Source organism: Halichoerus grypus, chromosome 8 (assembly GCF_964656455.1).
Source record: "Halichoerus grypus chromosome 8, mHalGry1.hap1.1, whole genome shotgun sequence".
NCBI lineage: Eukaryota > Metazoa > Chordata > Mammalia > Carnivora > Phocidae > Halichoerus > Halichoerus grypus.
This window is the reverse complement of record NC_135719.1, coordinates 91,771,408-91,793,253: the sequence shown is the minus strand read 5'-3', so window position 1 is coordinate 91,793,253 and position 21,846 is coordinate 91,771,408. Positions and strand designations below refer to the sequence as shown.

At 37.8% G+C, this 21,846-nt stretch overlaps 1 protein-coding gene across 3 annotated transcripts; it reads right to left on the bottom strand.

Moving 5' to 3' along the window:
- Positions 1-1,302: 1,302 nt before the first annotated feature.
- PSMA6 (proteasome 20S subunit alpha 6) lies at positions 1,303-21,622 on the bottom strand. 3 transcript variants are annotated; one of them, XM_036101970.2, is made up of 7 exons: positions 21,408-21,617; positions 9,670-9,764; positions 9,109-9,190; positions 8,181-8,336; positions 4,715-4,893; positions 3,339-3,433; positions 1,303-1,530 (listed from the first exon to the last, which is right to left on the bottom strand). In XM_036101970.2, the coding sequence occupies exons 1-7, from the start codon at positions 21,481-21,483 to the stop codon at positions 1,473-1,475; spliced, it is 741 nt and encodes a 246-aa protein (XP_035957863.1). In that variant the 5' UTR covers positions 21,484-21,617; the 3' UTR covers positions 1,303-1,472. The 3 variants fall into 3 exon arrangements, with proteins under 3 accessions (XP_035957863.1, XP_077909697.1, XP_035957864.1); XM_078053571.1 differs by lacking the exon at positions 21,408-21,617 and adding an exon at positions 10,232-10,251; XM_036101971.2 differs by lacking the exon at positions 3,339-3,433 and having other exon boundaries at positions 21,408-21,622.
- Positions 21,623-21,846: the final 224 nt, after the last annotated feature.

Here is a 21,846-nt window from a genome sequence, read left to right as displayed (position 1 = left end):
AAACCAAGTTATTTGCTAATCTCTCATCCATGACTCCAGAATGGTGAAGTCGGTCAAGGCTCCAAGGGTACAGTTGTCTATTCAGGGGAGTAGGCCTGGAGTCTATACAGACCCCACTTTCAAAATGGCAGTACCTTTACAGAGCCTAGTGGGTATGGATGGGTAATCCGACCAGCAGCCCCTGAACTGGAAGAACCTTGCTTCCCCTTTAGGACACTTTACAACTAATGACTCAGCTCTGAAGAGGATGTGGTTGAAGTTTCCTGCTTTTAGTGGTCACAAGTTCACATGGCCTTCCCTTTTGTTGGTCTGGTGGCTATAGAAACAGGAGCAATGGACTCCAGGGATTTGTATTAGACCAGCAGCCATATTCACCTGTGTGAGGTGTCCTGGGTCTCACCCAGGACAGATGAGGACATGGAATATATCAACCTTAGAAATTCCAAGATTTTTGGATCATCTATAACAATTAGTGGTTCAGGTCACCAGGGAATCACTATGGGGATTTAAAAAAGCCTTAATTCAGGGGGTGCCTGGGTGGCTCAGTCAGTTAAGCATCTAACTCTTGGTTTTGGCTCAGGTCATGATCTCATGGGTCTTGAGATCAAGCCCACATCAGACTCTGCTCAGAGGTGCTCTGCTTTAACATTCTGTCCCTCTGCACCTCCCCCCCACACACTCTCTAAAATAACTAAATCTTTAAAAACCTAATTCTATTCATTAATAATTATTCTGAATATACTTTTCCCCTTAATGTTGTTTATAGTGGCATCTCTACTATAGACCAATTCCTTAAAGTCTGCTTTAAATAATTTTAAGGCAGCATAGAAAATACACATATTCTACTTTTCAAGCCCTATTGTTTCTCAAAGGTAACTGCAATTTTGCTCTTAAAAATACTGGATCTTATGGAGTACAGGTTAAATGTGTATCTCAAAACCTCTGAATAATAATAATGCCAATCTTTTCACTATAGTTAAAACCTCCAAGAGCACTTGGAGTCTAGGTTCAGAAATATCCCATTCGAATGAATGAAGTATTGAAAATAAAGGCCTTGCCTTACATGCCAGCTTACAGTCAGAGCAAGTTTTGAAACCAGAGTTTTTAGTTTGCCATTTATGAGGTAGGCCGTATAACTATAGTTTAAACTTCTGCCCGTTAAGTTCCTGAAGCCAAAGAAACTTGGATCTCCGTCAACAAAATGAGTAAAGCTACAATGTGGGGATGGTGAACATTTAACAGTCTGCATGCACCAAGAGGCTTACTACTTAAAACTAGAGGTGAAATTAAGACAAGATGCGATTATTTTCCAAAAGCACTGTTTTTATTTATACAGAGTCCTGACCACTTCAGCGGCAGGGCAGGAGTGGGAGAGGTTCCTTTTTCAATCCAGGGGCCTCCATAATGTTGGTCTGTTGCTACCAAACACACAGGCAAGTGGCGTCATGGATTTGGTAAACTAACTACAATGTTTAGTCTCTCTCTGCTAGAGCAACAAGGTGAGCATCAATCTCTGCTTCTGAAAGAATCCTAGAAGGCAAGGGGGAAAAATCCACAACCATTTTACTTTTTGAAAACTTTTTATTATGTAAAATTGCAAACACACATGGAAGAATAGATAGTAATGAATTCCTGTGTACCTAACACCCAACTTCAACAATTATCAATAATTTATAGCTACTATCTTAAAAATCTGTATACCCACCACTCATCCGTTCAGATTATTTTGAAAGAATTCCCAAATATTTTATCAACTTCATCAATATACAAAAACATTTACTTCTTTGACATCAGATCAAAAATTAGGTCTTCTGAAAATAAGACCTTTTAGTTGCAGCTATGATAGAAAATAATTAAACTAAATATAAAGCTAACTATACATAATGTATTCATGTATTCTATTTTAGCTCCTATGTCAAAATGCCTTTACACTTTGTGTAACTCAAGTTTCTGTCAGCTGAGAGACAAGAAGGCACTTCATGATGAACACATATTTCCTCCAAAGAAATCAAATGCTCGGCAACCTTTAATGTGACCTATTACTGCTCGACTTCTAAACAGTGAAATTCATCAAAGTGACATTTTTTAGTGCAGACTGGGGCAATATAAGTAATTTATATTGTAGTTGTTGATGCTTATGTTATATATTGTAGTTATTATTTAAGCATACTTCCTACCATCAAATTTATAAAGTTCTTCAGAACTTTCTGAAGATACAGGTTCTTTGGTTTCTTACCTATTTAACTAATAGATGGAAATAAAAATGTTAAAAGCTATCAGACGGTCTCAGAATAGAAAAGAAAAAAGAACCTGCAGGTCCTTTAAGCAGATTCATGAATTGCTCCTGCTAGAACAGTACTGCTAAAACAAAACAAAACATACAACTATTTTCTACAGGAAAAAAAAAAAAGAGGATTCACAATTTTGTTAATTCTATGAATTTTTCTTACATCGTTCATGTTTAAATCACTTACCTGCAGGCAACAAAAAGAGTAAATTGGGGGGGGGGGGAAGCATAGTAACAAAAAACTCTTCAAGCCAGTTAAGCTTAGTTTACCACCTTTTTCCCCACCCCTAACCATGACCAAGTGTCCGTGTAACTGTGACCTAAGAGTAGATACAAATAATAGCTAACATGCCTTCCAGCACTTCCTTGCATCTATGGATTTAACTGAAATATTTTTCATAAGCACATCCAGGTTCCTGGTAAGTAAACCACCTTGCAGGGTTCTGGGAGAATTAAGTGAGATGGTATATGTTAAGCACCCAGTACAGATTTGACTCATGGAAGCTATAAGGTTGATTTTTGGGAGTTAGTCACTTAGTAAGAACAGACAAGCATCCAGCATCTGTAATTCAATTAGCTGTATTCAAAATTTGGGGTTTCCCAAGATCTCCAGACAGGGTCTAACGCAGATCAGTATTTCATACTGCTCTTCAAAGCTCCACTTAACCACTAAATAATCAAAGCTCCACCTCAAAAAACTAAGTACTACTACTACTCTGGGAGATGAATTTCTATTGGCCTTAGGCTAAAAAAAGGAAAACACTTATGCTTACTTTAGTCCTAACATAGAGAAGGTTATTTTATGTTGCCTCTGATACAGATATAAAACCACTCTGAAATGAGAAAAGCAGTTATGTCTGTCTTAAAGGGACTTCCAATAAATTTTAAAACAGATCTCTCAAATATTGAAGGAAAAAACTGTAAATCTAGGTAAAAAAAATGCTTTCCCCCCAAGTTGTAGGATAAACGGACCCATACACCTCTACCTTTCTAGGCTGTAATTTACCTCTTGGCAAACTTCTCTAAGCACTTGGCCGAAAATATAACTCACCTGAATTTAGGATTTTCAACTGTAACTACTCCAACTTCTATTTCTGAAGGTTTGAAATCAATTGATAGAACAGTAGATAGGCATGTAATTGCAGTCTGAAAAAAGTACCAAGATTAAAATTGTATTTTTCAGAGATTCCAAGATTTTCTCATTCCAAGCTTATTCAAAACATGAGTTAACCACAAGCTATTCATTTTTGCTTCATGTTTCAGTGATACATTTCTATAGCCACATGTTACTGGCATATTGCTTAATTCTAATATGTTGCCTGCCAATGAGAAGAACTTACTTATATGAATTCAAGATAAATGAAAGGGGTCCATCAAACAAAACAGGATGATTTACACACAATAGTCTCTTTGCTTGATGATGACTACATGCTGGGGACTATGCTAAGCACTTGGGGTGAGAAGGGGGAGAGGATAAACATGAACGATACAGTCTTCCTTCACGGAAAATTTACAGTAAAAAATTTAAGAATGTATTTAAGTGGCTTTGTATCTGATGTGATTAATTACTTACGTAATTATGAACTGCAAGTAAAAAAGACCTTTTAGAAACATTTACACAGGGCACAGTACCTCCCCGATGAGAACTAGCTTTATATCTCCTGTTAGTATAAATGAGATAATACTGCCAACCAAACATAGAAGTATCAGATAGCATTTTTCTTTTGTCATTTATCAGAATCATGCGTCTTTAGAATGGCTGCATCTCAGCTCCTCCTTTCCAAAATCCACTAAAATTTTTGTTTTTAACCTCTTGGCAGTAAATAAGAGGCTTCCTTAGTCTAAGGTTACTAAATATTTGTATAAGAATTTTAGCTTGTTGTATCTATTTAAAATGTCCCAATCGTAATGAATAATCCCCTTAAGATCCCTGCATTAAGTGAGCTCTACTTTTGCATCCCAGATAGATTTTCTCTGCCAAGTTATCCTATGAGCATATATTCTTTTACCCAGATGTTTGTCTCCCTGAGAATTTGGTATGTGGCTGTTTTTCCTTTAGGGCCATAAGAGTAACATCCCTAAATTTTTTCACTTTTGCTACTAGGAAGGTTAAGCCTAATTTGACTCACAACCATGCAGGTCTTACGCCCTAGTTTTGATTCTTATTTTTAGTTACATCTTCCCATTTTATACGTGTTTTGTTGAAAGCAGTCTCAAATACATTATGAAATGAGATAGGGAATTAAGTCAATAAAAGCAGTCCTCATTGTTCCCATGTCGGCTGAATGACACCAATTCTATGAAGCTGACAAACCTGGGTCATGTGATAAACCCAGGAATAGCCTTTATAAATTGTCAATTATACAATGATTTTCACTATTCTATATAGCATTAAAAAAAAAAGTCAGCTCCTTTTGGCTAACTTACTTCCACTGTCTGTTCAAATGTCCAATCAAATTTCTTCTTCACTTTTTTTTCAAGGAAGCTGGTTGACTCCGTTTGTTTAACTCCTGCTGCAGTGGCTTTAAACCCACAGTAGTAACCTGCAGGATCACACTTGTACACCTGAGGGCCTTGTTCTTCATCTATACCAATTAAAATCATACCTAAAAAGAAAGACCCTCATTAAATAGCTTATACTTTTGTACAACACAATTTCTTCTCTCTTAGTATTGTCATAAAGCTGTTGTTGATCATTATTCTGGCCAGCTATTTTAGGATAGGTATTTTGCTTTAAAAAACTGATGAAATACAGGTTATTACTATAGATAAATTAGGTAACCAAGAAACTCCCATTTCACCAAAGGTTTATCACAGATGTTTTTTTTTTTTTTTAAAGATTTTATTTATTTATCTGAGAGAGAGAATGGGAGACAGAGAGCATGAGAGGGGGAGGGTCAGAGGGAGAAGCAGACTCCCCGCTGAGCAGGGAGCCTGATGTGGGACTCGATCCAGGGACTCCAGAATCATGACCTGAGCCGAAGGCAGTTGCTTAACCAACTGAGCCACCCAGGTGCCCCTATCACAGATGTTTTTAAAATTTGAACTATCACAAGTGTAATTTACAATTTTCTAATCCTTGCTACTACCCAAAACATGTTTCTTTGATCCCTTGAAATATTACCAAAAAAATTTGGGAAGCATATTTTTCATATACTTTCTTTTAGAGAAAATAATATATAATAGTATGTTAGATATTCTACGTAGGCTGACTTACTTAGAACTTCAGTAGTTCTTTAATTTATTTGACCATGGAAGACTTTTTCTTTTTTTTTTTTTAATTTAAGAGCTTAAGGTTCTTAAGGATTTTGGGTTCCAGGGAACTAAAAGTGTATGGAATACACCTTGGGAATGCTGGCACCAAGTGAAACACAGAGGCTACTTCCTTCTCTTCACACTGCCCAACTCTGATACTGCTGGTATACACTCCCCAGTAGTCAAGAGAAACCAAATTCTGAATTCTGTACATACAACTTTGTTATTAAAAATCTAATCATATTGTTATAATGACATATAATTAAAATAAATACCGCCCCCAAACTTCTTTCTACTCAGCAAAGCAGGTAATAAAGTATTTAAGGAATGGCTTAACTCCTGCTTTCTTCTATTTCTAGATCTGAACCTCTTTTATATAAAGGCATGCCTCGTTTTATAGTGTGTTGCGCTTTGCGGATACCTTTTTTTTTTTTTTTTTAAAGAATTTATTTATTTATTTGACAGAGAGAGACACAGCGAGAGAGGGAACACAAGCAGGGGGAGTGGGAGAGGGAGAAGCAGGCTTCCCGCGGAGCAGAGAGCCCGATGTGGGGCTCGATCCCAGGACGCTGGGATCATGACCTGAGCCGAAGGCAGACGCTTAACGACTGAGCCACCCAGGCGCCCCGGATACCTTTTTTTTTTTTTTTAACAAAGGTTTGTAACCACCCTGTGTTGAGCAAGTCTATTTTTTCAATAGGATTTGCTCACTTTGTGTCTGTGTCACATTTTGGTAATTCCTGGAATATTTCAAACTTTTTCATTATTATTATACGTGTTATGGTGATCTATGATCAGTGATTATGACTTGCTGAAAGCTTAGATATTAGCATCTTTAGCAATAAAGTATTTTAAAATTAAGGTATGGTACATTATCTTTTTAGATATAATGCTATTGTGTACTTAATAGATTATACTGTAAACATAATTTTTATATGCACTGGGAAACCAAAAAATTCATCTGACTCACTATATCGTGATATTAGCTTTATCGCAGGGGTCTGTACTGAACCTGCAATATCTCCAAGCTATGCTTGGAGTGTCCTCTCTTTTAAGATTCAGTATTAACCAATTACTTTATTCACTTTTATAGATGTCTTATAGAGTCTACTAATGAGGAATTTTCAACCTTATTTAATTGATAAACACTATGACAGTGATCAAGTAACTGTGTTTTATTCAAAGGTTATGTCACCCTGTAATTTTCTTTACATGTTATACTTGATATACACAAAGTACATGGCAACACAAAAGAGGTACCCACTTACTGCTCTGGGGGAACAAACACTTCTCTACTTTGGGTCTTGCAAGATGAACAGGGTTTCATAGGTGATAAGGACATGAAAGGCAATCAAGGCACAAGGAACAACACGTACAAAGGCATCATGACATGTAAGGTAACAGCACACCCAGGCCATGACAAAAGACCCATATACTACTGGCACGTCAGGTGAGAAAGGAAAGCAGGACGTGCAAGAGGCTGCCTGGGAATAAACTATCAGGGGTCTTGCACATCATATTAAGGAGTTTCGAATTTACACTATATCCAACGAGGAATCAGTTTTTCTAGGGAGCAACAACCAAAATTTGATTTAAAAATGATAATTACGTAGCAACATGGAAGAGAGATGAGGAAAGAGTGAGAAGGGAGAGAAGAGACAAATAAATTAGGCAGCAAACGTAAGAGATGATGAAGAAGGAAGAGATATTCTGGTAAGGCTCAATGACTAACCAGATGACCAGGGAAGGTGGAGTGAGCATAGCAAAGAGAAATTGAGGATGAAAGTAGGAAAACAGCAATGATTTCAAGGCTGAAGTATCTGCGGGACATTGGCTGTATACAGGTAGTAAATGAAAGCATGAACTCAAGGGTGATCTCTGGGTGATCTCACCCAGACAGAACCAAGAGGGAGAGAATGACCACAGAGAAAACCTGGTGAGCAAAAACATTTAAAGGAAAAGCAGAAGAGGATGAGAGTGAGGAAGAGTATCACTGAAGAAACTGAGGGAGCATTCTATCAGAGTTCAAAAATAGGGTCAGATATTGAAGAAAAATCATTACATTGATAATTCTCATAAATGACACAACACAGAAACAAATGTGCTGATTTTTTTAGGCTACTGTACTACATTAAATCTAAAATCAGTAAATCTCATCTCTCTCCCAAGAGAATTTTACTTATTTTTTTTAAAGGTAATGTATTCTAAAAATATGAATCACAGGAATGTGTGTGTGAGCCTGATTCTTTAGGGTGGTCAAAAAAAAAAAAAAAAAGATCTACACCGTTAAGATGCCTAATATAGGCATTTCCATTGAAAGCGTAATCTGGAATTGCAGTAAAACCCCCAGAACAACAGCCCAATATGACAGTGACTCAGATCTTTCAAATCAGACACCCTTAAAAGAAATATTTTGGTAGAAAGTCTAATAGCATCTAAAGCTTAAAAGATAATGCCTAAAATACTACTGTGAAACCTACTCTTCATTGCTGATTTATTATAAAGAGTTCCTCATCTTATATAATTTCCAAAAACCACATGTTCAGAACCCAAGTGTTATTGCAATAACTTTATTCATATTCTCTAAAAAAAACCATGTAATTCATCAATTCTTTGGAAGTCTTCTTAGCATACTTACAACAACCAAGAGGCCTCATTTCAGCATTCTGTGTGTAGACCTGAGAAATATCAGCAATTCTTTTGCACAGCATGTCCACAGGAATCTCATAGCCATACTTGTATTTCCAATTAGCTGCCTCATAGCGTGCCCTCTGTACCTGGGATCTGCTGTCAGCTTAGAGCATAAAAAACCCAAGTTTATTACTTTAGAGGAAAGAGTGAACCTCAAAATCAGACAATTTTCAATTTTCCATATATAGAAATATAGAAATACACACACACACACACACACACACATATATAAAATCTCCACTATGACTTAACAAAAGCAGAAGTGGTCCACTATGGCTTTTTCTATCACTAATGAATAGTCAATGACTCAGCAACAAGTACATGACAAAAAAGGAAAACATTTTTAAAAGATGGAGTTCCACACACAGCACTGGACTTTCATGCTGAGCCCTTCATCAGCTGTCAAAATAGTTCCTGCAGGTAGCTAATAATTCCCAAAAGAACAAGTTTTAAGGAGAGAGAATAATGTTTCTCTTGATCTTTTCTGTAGGCTTGAATTTTCCCTTGATTTTAGAAAATAGAAACCCAAAGTAATTTTTATAATTCTCATTTACTTCTAACAGTGTCATTATTACCAGGTTTGAAATATACTTGCATCTCCTTTAACTATTAACTATATATGAAATCAATGTCCATGAGAGGGGCTTCAGCCCAGTCTCCCTGAAAGCAGTAGCAACAGAGATCTAATTCTATTATACTTATAATTTCAAAAACCTCGTAGTACTCTGAATATACTGGTATTAGCCTTGGAAGACTGCAAATTTACTCCTATTATTTGCCAATGAGGCACTAAATGGAGCCTTTTAAAAATTAATACAAAACTCAAAAATAATTTGAAGAAAATAACAAATCTAAGTAGACATCGAGCCAATTACCTGTCATTCCTGTCATCACACAGCCAATGTTTTCAGTTATCTTGAATAAGTGAGTCACTGTGCTGGAATCCAATAATTTGTCCTAATGAACAAAATAAATCAAGATAACTTTTTAAAAACCAGAGGTCTCTGTGCAGGGATAAAAAATACTATAAAATTATAGCGATAAACTATGTAATATATGTTTTCTGTTCATTTTATAGATAAAACCAGTTTTTAAAAAAGGCAGGGAGGAGACTCTGTCTTCCTTTTTTAGATGACAGGTTTCCTGTGGGCAAGAACTATAGCTCACCAAAGCCTGTTTGAAGGTCCCCGAAGACAAAAGACCTAGAATTCCCACTGTGCTTATAATCATACCACAAAGCTCAATATATTAACTCTGTCTACTCAGCTAAACCGTCCATAGCTACTCAGTAAATACTTGTTGAATGAAACAGGAAAATAGAGGCAAAGCAAGAATAATGTGAATGTATAGAGGTAGTCATATACCTTTGCACAAACTCATAAAAAATCCTTGCATTATATTCTGTAACAATTGGCTATCTGGGCAGTATTACTTACAGGTACTTTCTTCTGTGTGACAATTACTGCACAGTCTTTCCCTCTGACAGCTACTGATGTAAGGCCACCCTGGTTAATAGCCTTAAAAGCATATTCTGGAAAATAGTGTTTTGAGAAAGTGGAATAAATTATTAGATTCATGCAATGGCATAAAAGCAGTCATTAAAAAGAATGAGCTAGAGCTATATGAACTAACATGGAATGTTGTCCAAGACATGCAAAGTCAAAATAATAATAATAATGATAATAATAAATCATAGTTAAACCAACTCCATTTCTTTCCATTTTAGTTTACTGTAATCATTTTCATCAGGATCAAGTACCAAATTTCCAATAAAGAATTAATTTATCATATCAAATCTTTATCAATTACATCTTATCATTTTAAAAGTCTGTTTTGTGGCCATTATTTCTACCAAATCTGGTTTTCCTGGGTCAAATTCCAGTTGCTCTATATTTTCTCCAGATTTACTAGTTCTGTTAATTTTGGCCAGTAACTAGTTTGATTCTATGCAATTTTAATTGCTGTTAGATTATTCTGCATTGTTTTTTTTCTCCCTACCAAGTTGAAATTTTCTGGATCATGGTTTTTCCAATCTTCATGATACCTAAAACAAGGATCCTTGAGTTTGTCTATGACAAACTTCAGCTTGTGCACTTCCAGCTGCTGTCAGACCATTCCCTAGGTTAAAACAGATGAATCAAAGTGGTAGAATGCAAACAAACTACTTTGGCATCATGCAGTATAGCTGATAGTGACTGCCTCTGGAAGGCAGAATTACAGATGAGACTACTCCTTTCTATGCTATGTATTTCTATAATATTTAAATCTAATTTAAACATATATTTTGTAATTATAAAAACAGCAGCAGAAATACATGCTCACTGTAGAAAATATGGGGAATATAGAAGATAATGTAAAAAAAAAATTACTCGTAACTCCAATCACTATCTATATTTTGACATAATAGATGTTTTAAAAATTCTGTCAAGTATTACTGTGGGCATTGGGTCTGAAGCCTGGCCTCATCATCTCTTCAAAAGCCAACTGGTAATGAGGACCAGCTGAAAAAAGATACTATCTATGCCAAAGAATTTCCTTTAATAGGAGCTATAATAAAAACCCCTTATCAAATATTTCGAAATGGCTATATTTTGAAGACAGAAAAGTAGAGTAAAACGACTCTACCATAAGGGAAATCCTCAAATTCAGCTTAGATTTAATTAGATTACAATTGCTTATTTTTACCACCCCATTACACCACAAATAACTTCTAAAATACAATGTTTCAAAATGCTTCTCAGTTCTGTTTCTCATATGGCCAAAAAGCTTCTACTAGATCAAAACTCCACAGCTAAAAACTGTAAACTCTAAACAAAACAACTACCTGAAGGCACCAGAAAGTGGCCAAAGGTGGGCAGATTCTGGAGGGGGAGACAATGCTTGGAACAAGGAAATGGCATGAAGTGAGTTTCCCGTCTTCATGGCTTACAGACCGAGTGCAGGCCCTGGTCAGGGCTAAACACCCATAGAAAATTCAGTCTCTTTGGCATGAAGAACTAGAGAACAGTTTGGGGGTAACTACAGCTGCAGGAAAATAAGGGAAAGAAAGGAGAGAGCCAGAGAGGGAGAGTCCCAACCTATATATGTTATCCAAATCTCTGGGTGATTCCATAACCACACATGCACAAGACAGACTCCAGGCAGCTTAGCTAAGGATAAAAGAAAATGAGATTTGAGTTGCCATCCAAATTAACTGCCTGCTAGAACAAATCAACATTCTTTGGAGGAATAGAGCAGAATCCAAGTCAACAACTTCATTAAATATTAATGGACAAAAGACTCCAATTAAAAGCAGAAACTGGGGGCGCCTGGGTGGCTCAGTCGTTAAGCACCTGCCTTCGGCTTGGGTCGTGATCCCAGGGTCCTGGGATCAAGCCCCACATCGGGCTCCCTGCTCAGCGGGAAGCCTGTTTCTCCCTCTCCCACTCCCTCTGCTTGTGTTCCTGCTGTCGCTCTCTCTCTGTCAAATAAATAAATAAAATCTTAAAAATAAATAAATAAATAAAAGCAGAAACTGTCAGAATGGATAAAAAGGCAAGACTCAAACATGGTATCTATCACAGACACAGTTTAATAAATGGATGGAAAAAAGAGTACCATATAAACAGTAAGCATCAGGAAGTTGAAGGGACTATATTAACATCAGACAAAGTAGAGACTTCAAGGCAATATATCAGAGATAAACAAGTACATTTCAAAAGTAGAAAAATCAATTCATAAGGAAGATATAACAATCACAAATGTATATGCACCTTGTAAGAGTACTTCAAAATACATAAAAGGAAAATGGACAAAATTAAAAAGAGAAATGGCCAAACCCATCCAGTTAAACATTTTAACACCACCACCACACAAGTGAAATAGACATAGAGAGACACACACAAAATAGACAAACACTATATGGACCACACAATCAAGCGCCTCGACCTCACTGCTATCTGTAGACTACTACTGATGACAACTGAAGAATATACATGCACATGGTATAATACAAATGCACATGGTACCTTTACTAAGACAGAGCGTATATTAGAGGCCATAAAACAAGTCTCAATGAATTTTAAAGTACTGAAATCCCTAAATATTTGAAAATTTTAAAACACCTTTCTAAGTAATCCATGAATCAAAGAAATAATCGTAACAGAAATTTAGAAGTATTTTGAACTGACTGGTAATAATATATCAAAATTTGTAGGATGCAGCTGAAAGAAGGAATTTTATGGCTATGGTGGACAGACCCTAAAGTGGCCTACTCTCTACAATCCCTGCCTCCTGGTGTTCACACCTTTGTGTAATCCCCTCATCTTGAGTGTGGACAGAACCTGTAACTCGCTTCTGACAAAGTGAATATGGCAAAGGTGATGGGATGTCATTATCCTGATTACATTACAGAAGACTGCTTTAAAAATAAAAGCAGTAGGTTATCTTCCATAGCATGATAAAATTTCTCCTACCATCATCTTTTTCTAACACATTGTTTTGTCTTACAAAGGTAAATGTCTGCCCCAAATATGAGAAATATGCAAAAATTTAAAAATAAAAATGTTTAGCTAATACAGTTTAATGCTTTTGAGCAAACCCAAACTAATTCCAATTCCTTCATAAATATAAGTGAAATGTAGGCAGATAGCATTGGATCTAAAATATTATCAGAGGTAGGGGCGCCTGGGTGGCTCAGTCGTTAAGCGTCTGCCTTCAGCTCAGGTCATGATCCCAGGGTCCTGGGATCGAGCCCCGCATCGGGCTCCCTGCTCAGCGGGAAGCCTGCTTCTCCCTCTCCCATTCCCCCTGCTTGTGTTCCCTCTCTCGCTGTGTCTCTCTCTGTCAAATAAATAAATAAATAATCTTAAAAAAAAATAAAAATAAAATATTATCAGAGGTAACAATTATGGCATTTATAGATATTAAGTGAACTTACAAATTGATTTACCTGTGAAATGAGTCTAATTTCAGTCCTTAACTGTACCTGTATGTGCCTCATTTATCAATAAAACTACATATATATTAAAAAGACTCTGTCTTGCTAGCAGACTAACTCTAGAGATTCCTCTTACTGGCTTGCTAAGTGGCTGTATGGCAAGGAACCACGGGTATCTTCCAGTGAACAGCCAGCAAGCAGCTGGGGTCCTCAGTTCTATACTGAAAGGAAATGAATTCTGCCAAAATCCTCAGTGAGCTTGAAAGCAGAGTCTTCTCCAGTTGAGCCTCCACATAGGAACACAACCTGGACAACACTATGATTACAGACTTGTGATGTTCTACGCAGACTACTCCTGACCCACAGAAATTGTTGGAGTTAATAAGTGTGTGTTATTTTTAGCTGCTGTTCGTAGTAATTTTTATGCATCATAGAAAACTAATATGCTAGCCTTGTTTATATTAGAAAAGGTATAAAATCAAGGATCGAAGTTTCTACTTTAAGAAGTTTAGTGAAAGGCAAAATAAACCCAGATTTGAAAAAAGGCAACAACAAAGATCAGAAATCAGTAAAATAAACAAAAAAAGGAAGTCAGGAAAGTAAAAAATTGATTCTTTGAACAAAAACAACAAACTTGAAATGGGGAGATTATCCCAGTGGGCCCCAAGTGCAATCATATGTATCCTTATACAAGAGATGGAGAGGGAGATTTTACACAGAGAAGGTGCTGTGAAGAGGGAGCAGGGATTTGAAGATGCTGGTCTTGATGAGTAGAGCGATGCAGTCCCAACCCAAGGAATGCTGGTAGCCTCCAGAAGTGGAAGAGGCAAGGAATGTATTCTCCTAAGGTCCTAACATCTTGATTTTGGTCCAGGGAAACTGATTTTAGACTCCTGGTCCCCAGAACTGTGAGAAAATAAATTTCTTTTTTAAGCCACCAAATCTGGTAATTTGTTACGACAGCCACAGGAAACTAATAAACCCCCCAGCCAGACTAATCAAGAAAATAAGAGAATACAAAAAATAAATAAATAAGAGAATACAAATTGCTTGTACCGGGAATAAGAAAGGGGCTATCATTATAGACATTACAGAAATAAGGCAATATTAAGAATAGTCATTTATATACAGATGATTCTTTTATCTGGGTCACTATCCTTGACCTTGCCTAATTTCAGCACTACATTTCCAAATGCCTGTTGTCTGTTATTACCCAATTGCTCAGAACATGATTTTGGCCTAAGAAATAATCCATCTATGGCTGTAGAGGGAGATTAGTTTGCAACATTTACCAACTCTCCTCTTACGTTATATTTTTCGTTTACAAACCCGATCTTTCCCATATCTTTGCTTCTTCATGCCCTGCCTCAAGTGCCCTTTCACTCTTATCTCCGCTTAGCCAGCGCTTGCCCTTCCTCCCCAAGCCTCTTCCAGCTCCCACGGATACTTTCTGATTATCCCAGATGGGATCCTTCAACCCCTTCTCTGAATTTCTATAGCATTTATTTCACCGCTAGTTTTAGCATTTAGAAGTGTGTATTTTGCCCCTCCACATCCAGACTGGACAGTGAAATAAAGTAGGAACCAAGGAAATTTAAAATTACATTTGCAACCAATATATACTAAATCGAAGGTTGGCCATGGGCCCAATCCAGCTTACTCAAGTTGGTTTAAAATGCAGGGTTTTCTAGGAAGGTTTTAAAAGTCAGAGAAAATAAAATCAGAACTTAGTTTTTCTCAGGAAAAAAAACTGGGGTAACACTTGACCCTCATTTTTTTTTTTAAGATTTATTTATTTGAGAGAGAGAAAGTGCACATGCGTGCAAGTATGCACAAGCTGGGAGGAAGGGGCAGAGGGAGAGAGAGGGGGGAGAGAAGCAGACTCCCTGATTAGTGCTCATCTCATGACCCTGAGATCATGAAGACCTGCGCCAAAACCAAGTCAGACACTCAACCTACTGTTCCACCCAGGCGCCCCAACCCTCATCCTTACATAGTGAACATCAACCTAGGGCTGACACGTTTTGCAGTTTTTCACAGTTTCCACCACTCCTTGTCATATCTCACCCAGCCTCTTTCATTCACTTACACTACTTATCTGATCTGCTTAAATAATGCAAAAAGATTAAAAAAAATAATGCATTAGATAAAAGTCATAAAAGATAGAGCTACTCCCATCACCACATAAATAAAATTTTGTCCCACAAAATAAAAAATATTTTACATATAAAAAATGCTTCTCACTAGAGAATACAACTGTGAATTTGCCAGGATTCATTAAAGAAGTCCTCTACCTCCCTCTCTATATAGATTAGTGTTGTCAAATAAAATAGTCATCAACCACATGTAGCTAACGAGCACATGAAATGTGGCTAATGCAACTGAGGAACTGATTTTTAATTTAAAGTTCTTAGTTAAGAATACCTTTTCATCTCCTACTTCTCTTAACTTCCCTTCTCAGTCTCCTTCATTGCTTTTACCTCCTCAGCCAGGTCCTTAAATACTGGTATTCCCCGGGATTCTATCATTTCTCCCTATCCCGGGATGATTTTATCCTATATAATCACTACTAACTGTGTCATCTTTAGCTCTGAACCCACACTTGCAAATGACTATTTCTCCGACAGGCATTTCTGAAAATTATTCTTCTCTGTATACCTGCTTCTTTACAGTCTTTATCTCAACAGTTTTACTAACCACTCGAGCTACAAACCTGCGTACCATCCTTGACTTCCTCTTCTCTCTCAACAGAGAAATGTTCATTCGTATCTAGGATTTGCTTTAAAATACTCTAACAGAGAGGGGACAAGTGAAAGGGAATAAAGAGGAAACAAGACTGACAAAATGTTCACAACTGATGAAGCTGGGTGATGGGTATATAAGGGTCACCATACTATTCTATGTACTTTTGTTTGGAATTTTCCATAATCAAAATTTTAAAAATAAAACTCAAGAGTCTCCTCTTCTCCACCCTTTCTCAGTACCTTAGTTCACTCATTAGGGCTTACATGGATTATGGAACAAGTCTCTCCTAATTGGTCTTCCTGTCATCAGTCCCTTTCTGCTCTAATTCTACTCAACTCTCCTGCTACCTTACTTAATAATCTTGTCATTTTTCTTCCAGCTATGTCCAAAACTCAAGTAGCAAAGTCCAAACCCTACCATGGCACCCAGATCTCTTCAAAACTTGCTATAATCTGCTCTTCCAGTTGTCACTCTTTATGCTCTGGCTATCCTGACTGACCTATGCACTGGTTCCCCCCAAATTTCTTTATCTAATCAATTCACCTTCTCTGTCGAATCTTTCTTGGCTGTGTCACTTTTTTTTTTTCTTTCTTTCCTTCTTCCTTTTTTTTTTTTTTTTTGAGTAATCTCTATACCCAACATGGGGCTCAAACCCATATCCCCAAGATCAAGAGCCACACGCTCCCCTGACTGAGCCAGCCAGGTGCCCCAGGTGTCACTTTCCATAGTAACCTTCTTGTACTGTTATTTTAGTATTCACCATGCTGCACTGTATTTTTCAATAAAATTTTGTATAAATAAATCCCTGTAACATTACTACCATAAAATATTTTGTAATAATTTCCAGAAAAATGGAAGCTGCTGGAATAAAGAATCTCGAGATAACATAATAACGAGAGTATCCTCTAAAGAAACACTGGTAGGGTAAAAATATGATAGTTTACAGCATAAGTGAGGATGAAGGCCAATTAAGAAAAAAACAGAACAGCATAAGGGGAGCATTTAAAAGGTGTATTTGTTTTTTAAAGCCAGAATTAAAATGTCGGAAATATTAATTAAACACTACTTCCATCACTAAAGACTGGGGTTTTGGGGTTTTTGGATAAAATTTCAGAAACTTACAAACTAACAAACACTATTACGTTAATCTCCATAATCTGTTCTTGAATGTCCAAAATTATGCAAGACAATGATAACTGATAGCCCATTTCCCATTTTAAATGGAGTAAGTTATAATGAATTACACTCAATCCCAAGCCTCCAATTTCTTAAATTGTAACTTAAATACATAGTAAAATACCTATTTGTAAGTATTAGGTTGAACCATGAGACAGCCCCTTTTATAGGTTAAAAAAAAAAGTCAAACATCAGCAGTTTCATATGGTTCAACCTAACAATAAGTCATTAGGTTTGAATGTACATTGCCTCCATGACCACAAACAAAATGGTAAATAAATCACTGTTTTGTATAGAGACTTCTCTTTCCCAGTAATCTCTTATTCACTTTGTTTCTTTCCTTATACTTTTCCCCAACACTTTCCCAACTTTTCTGGGAGTCATTTGTATAATACTAGGAAAAAATGGGGGCTCAATATAAAAGATACTGAGACAAAAGTGTTGAGGACAAGCACAATGCCAGACAATGGCTCATAGTATGACCTCCTCAGTGTGATGTTAGCAACAACAGAGATGCACATCCCCTTACGGACACTGGCTTTGCAAGGCCTCTATAGGTGATTCTGAGGTTCTGCCAATTACAAGACTGTAACTCAAGATTTTTCCCGCCCATAATTTTGTTTGAAATGCTGTACTAAGTTTTAAGATAATGTTTTTTTCCCCCACATAAACTTAGGCTGGAAAAATAAAAATGAATTGAGAGATCTATACATTCTATGAAGTTTAGTTATTAAAAAGAACCGGTTGTTCTACTGGGGCAAGGCAGGTATTCTACAGAATATGTCTCTATTTAATTTCAAAGCTGCGTGCTAGAAACTTTTTGTTATTAAGATTTTTGGAAGCTGTTCATTCTTTGGTCTTCCCCTAACCTTGTAACCTAAATGGAAACTGCATCTCATTTCATAGTGCCACCTAATATTACCCTCTTTAATACCATGATCTTGGGGCGCCTGGGTGGCTCAGTTGGTTAAGTGTCCGACTCTGGGTTTTGGCTCAGGTCATGATCTCAGGGTTGTGAGATCGAGCCCCACAACAGGCCCTGTGCTCAGCGCAGAGTCTGCTTGAGATTCTCCGTCTCTGCCCTGCCCCCTGCTCGTGTGCTCTCTCTCTCTCAAATAAATAAAATCTTAAAAAACATAACAAAAACACCCTGATCTTTAAGCAGGTGGGGTCATTAGAAATTTTGGCACTGGCATGGGGATGGGGGGAAGAATATGAGGTTTGAAAACATAGCAGTGCTTGATCTCATTACTTTTTTGTGTAGTTATAATACATATGTATTTATGTACAGACACATATTTCATTTCAAATCTAACTCAAAGAGGGCATGACAAGTCTGGGTTCAGAAATACTACTTTAAAACGAGTATTTTTTTTTATAGCAAAAGATGCAAACAGTAAGTACTTCTCAGTCCATTATCAGCCACTGAGCACTTACTATGTGACAGATACTGTTCTATGTACATTGCATCCATTAAGTCATGAAATCCTTAGAGCCCTGTAAGCCCTATTATTTTCATGAAGAAAAGTTCTCATAGTTGGTATGGAGCAGGACTTGAACCCAGGAATCCTGGCTTCAATACCAATGCCAGATTGGTATTTCTAGATTAGAAAACTGTCCTCTCCAGTCTATTTCTACTAGTCCATTTCTTTCCTGTTCCTTATCAATATGCTCCCTTAGATGCAACGAGGCAATGCTCATATCCACCTGGCAGGCAAATTCAAGTGCCACTCCCCTCCCCTCCCAGATCTATCCAGCAAAGGATCAGCAAGCAGAAGAGAAAAGCCTGAAAGTAATCAGGTTTACTTTGTCCCACCTGGGCCTTAGTTAGATTTCAAAGCTAGGGGCTCTGTGTATAGCTCTACAGTGTGTGTACACACACACACACACACACACACACACACACACACACCCCACACACACACACACACCCACCCACCCCCGAATACATTCATTAAAGCTAGGGGCTCTGTATATAGCTCTACAGTTTACACACACATACACACACACACCCGAATACATTCATTAAAAGAAATTTTTCCATAGTTACTAAAGAGTACAAATGCACAAATGACAATAAAAAATCTTTCTCTTACTCCCTGGGAGCAAACACTGTCAACAGTTTGTTTATAATTATGGTTAGCATTGTAACTTTAAATTTATATCTTTATTTTTTGATTTATCAATTTTAGATTACATTTATCTTTTGAGTACCAACTATGGAAGATGAGGAGCATACACTCACCTTTCCATTAATCTTTCCTTCCCTTTTATTTCCCCATTTTTGCTATATTATTTTCCCATTATCAAGGTTAACAATTTGCACTTGTAATTCTTATATGCTTTGTCTTTGGTGGATTCTAAAGTTTATAAACTCAAACAGCATTTACAGTATTATCATAATGTACAATTATTTCACTAGAGAACCAAGCATGGATGGACCATAAAAAAGGAAATACTCCATGTCTACAAAGCTACTAATCTAATACACCAAAACAAGAGCCAAATAATCAAAAAGGCATCTAATAACATTTACTGATCACTTAATACTGTGCTAAGTACTCTACATATATCTTATTTAGTCCTCAAAACAACCACACAAGAAGGAATTATTAACCCAACTTTGCAAACAGAAACTAAGGCTAACGTCATATATCACTTGCCCAAATTGGCTAGTATGGAGCACGCAGGGATCTTAATCCAGGTATGGCTCCAAGGGCCTCAACGCTTCACCACTATACTGCTTGCTCATACTAACTATTCTTTCACTTTCCTTTTCCTAGCAATGTCTAATTAGTGCCCTGATAGCAGAGACAATGTGTTATTCAACAAGGCAGACCTGAAAAGTCATCCTCTCTATATATTAAGCTTGTTTTGGACCACATGTTTTATTCCAAATTTTAAAAAATTATTTAACTGACACTCTATCCAGCCTTTCTACTCACCAAATCTGGGAAGCATTAAAAACTATGCTTTATGGCTGGATTTCACAATATGGTATAGAAAAGCAAAGTGTAGATCTGACTTTTCCTGTTTCACATATTAAAAAACCACAAAATAGAACATTCAAAGCAGTGACCCAACATAGAAAAATTCTTTAAAACTCGGGAAAGAAACTAAACATGAAACTTTCTTGAGGATACAGTTATCATCTCTCTTGTTTGATCCTATTTTTCAACTGGGGATGAGTTAAAAGGGTTACCGAATTACCCTTGTTTCTTGCTACATTATACACAGTATGTAGCCATATACAGGATAAGTTTCATTCCAAGTTATCTTTAAATCTAATTCTAAAGTTTACAGATGAAGAGAACCTCATTTATATGCCAACTCTCTCCTTATGATTTCCAAGCACAGATGATATTACTGTCCTCCCCAAAGCACTGAGGTGCTAAACTCACTCAAAAATCAAAGGATCACGGGGCCAGATATAAATCAGATTCTCCAGATGCTAAATTCTCTACGGCAAGAGGTTAAGGATCCGGGTTATAATTATAATCTAAACGCTGACAGCGCTTCAATCCAACAAAATTGTTATATTGAATGAATGATAACTAGTTTAGGGTTTATTTCCACTAAAGCTGTTCTTCAGGAAACAGCTAGTTCACAGTACCTCACCTACAATTCAGAACCAGCTTTTAAACTATTTAGAAACATTCAGATGTGGGAAAAGGGGATGCTAGTTTCTCTAGAATTGACAACCACTCACTCAATCTGCAGTTTTCCAAAGATGTCCTGAACCCTGTAGATACTTTTAATTTGGCTCTTTTTATTTTTCTTTTTTTCGTTTGTTTACGTATCTGTCACTCCCTTTCAGCTGTGAGCGTCAGTACAGGAGAGTGTCTGACATCTTTGCATCCCCTAGGAGCAGCACAGCGTCCGGCACATAAAAGGTTCTAAATGCCCGTGTGGAATTAACTACGATAAGTGCATGTTGCAAACAAAGGAAAACGGAGAGGAGCGTTTCAATGGCAAGGTTAAGGAGCCAATTATCCTTTAGAAAAGTACAGACGCTGGGCCCACCCAGGCCAAAATATAACACGTGAAGAGGCGTCAGGAAGCGAGAGTCAGGCTACCTTCCTTAACTCTTTATTGTGTCCAGGCGGTGCGGCCGCTCACCCCGAAGAGCCCGAGGCCTTCAGCCATAGGGCTCCCGATCCCTGCCTCCACGCAGGAGTGCGAACACCATGGGATTGGACCCTGCCTCGGCCTTTCTCCCGTCCCAGCTCCGGCCATGCCTCAGCCGCGGACTACACTCCGGCCGCGTCTGGCTGCTCCAGGCCATACCATGACAGAGCAATTCGAGTGGACCAAAGGCAGACTCGATTCACTCACCTACTTGGTAGAGCCGGCCCTCGGGTGAAAAAATGGTAATGTGGCGGTCAAAACCAGCGCTGGAACCACGGGACATGTTGGCGCCCCCACTACTTCAAGCACTGTCTCTGATCCTCGTAGCTCCCGCACCAGGCGTACCAATCCCCCCGGAAGTTGCAACGACTGCTTCCGGGGCACCGGCCGGCTTCATCCGCTCTTGCGCGCCGAACTCACGACTCTAGCGTCCGTTCAGGGGCCGAGAGAGCTCCGAGGCCCCACCCCCGGTTGGGGTGGGAAAAGCAGGGGGAGGCCTTCGGTGTGCGCTTGCGCCAGCCCCACGTCGGAGCGCTGTGTAGATACCAGGTGAAACTCGGGTTGTGGCGTTTTGGAGCTTTCATCTGGAAAGTGAATTGACCATAGCAAGGACGAAAAAGATTTCTGGGGGCCCAGAGTAGTGATC

What these genes read in the sequence shown, in the direction of transcription:
- PSMA6 (XM_036101970.2), bottom strand. Translation starts at nt 21,483, where the DNA reads ATGTCCCGTGGTTCCAGCGCTGGTTTTGACCGCCACATTACCATTTTT. An exon ending in AATGAGGCCTCTTGGTTGTT is followed by an intron (nt 4,894 to 8,180) that starts GTAAGTATGCTA and finishes CTTTCTTTTTAG; the next exon opens with GTATGATTTTAATTGGTATA. An exon ending in GTTGAAAATCCTAAATTCAG is followed by an intron (nt 1,531 to 3,338) that starts GTGAGTTATATT and finishes CTTGCCTTCTAG; the next exon opens with GATTCTTTCAGAAGCAGAGA.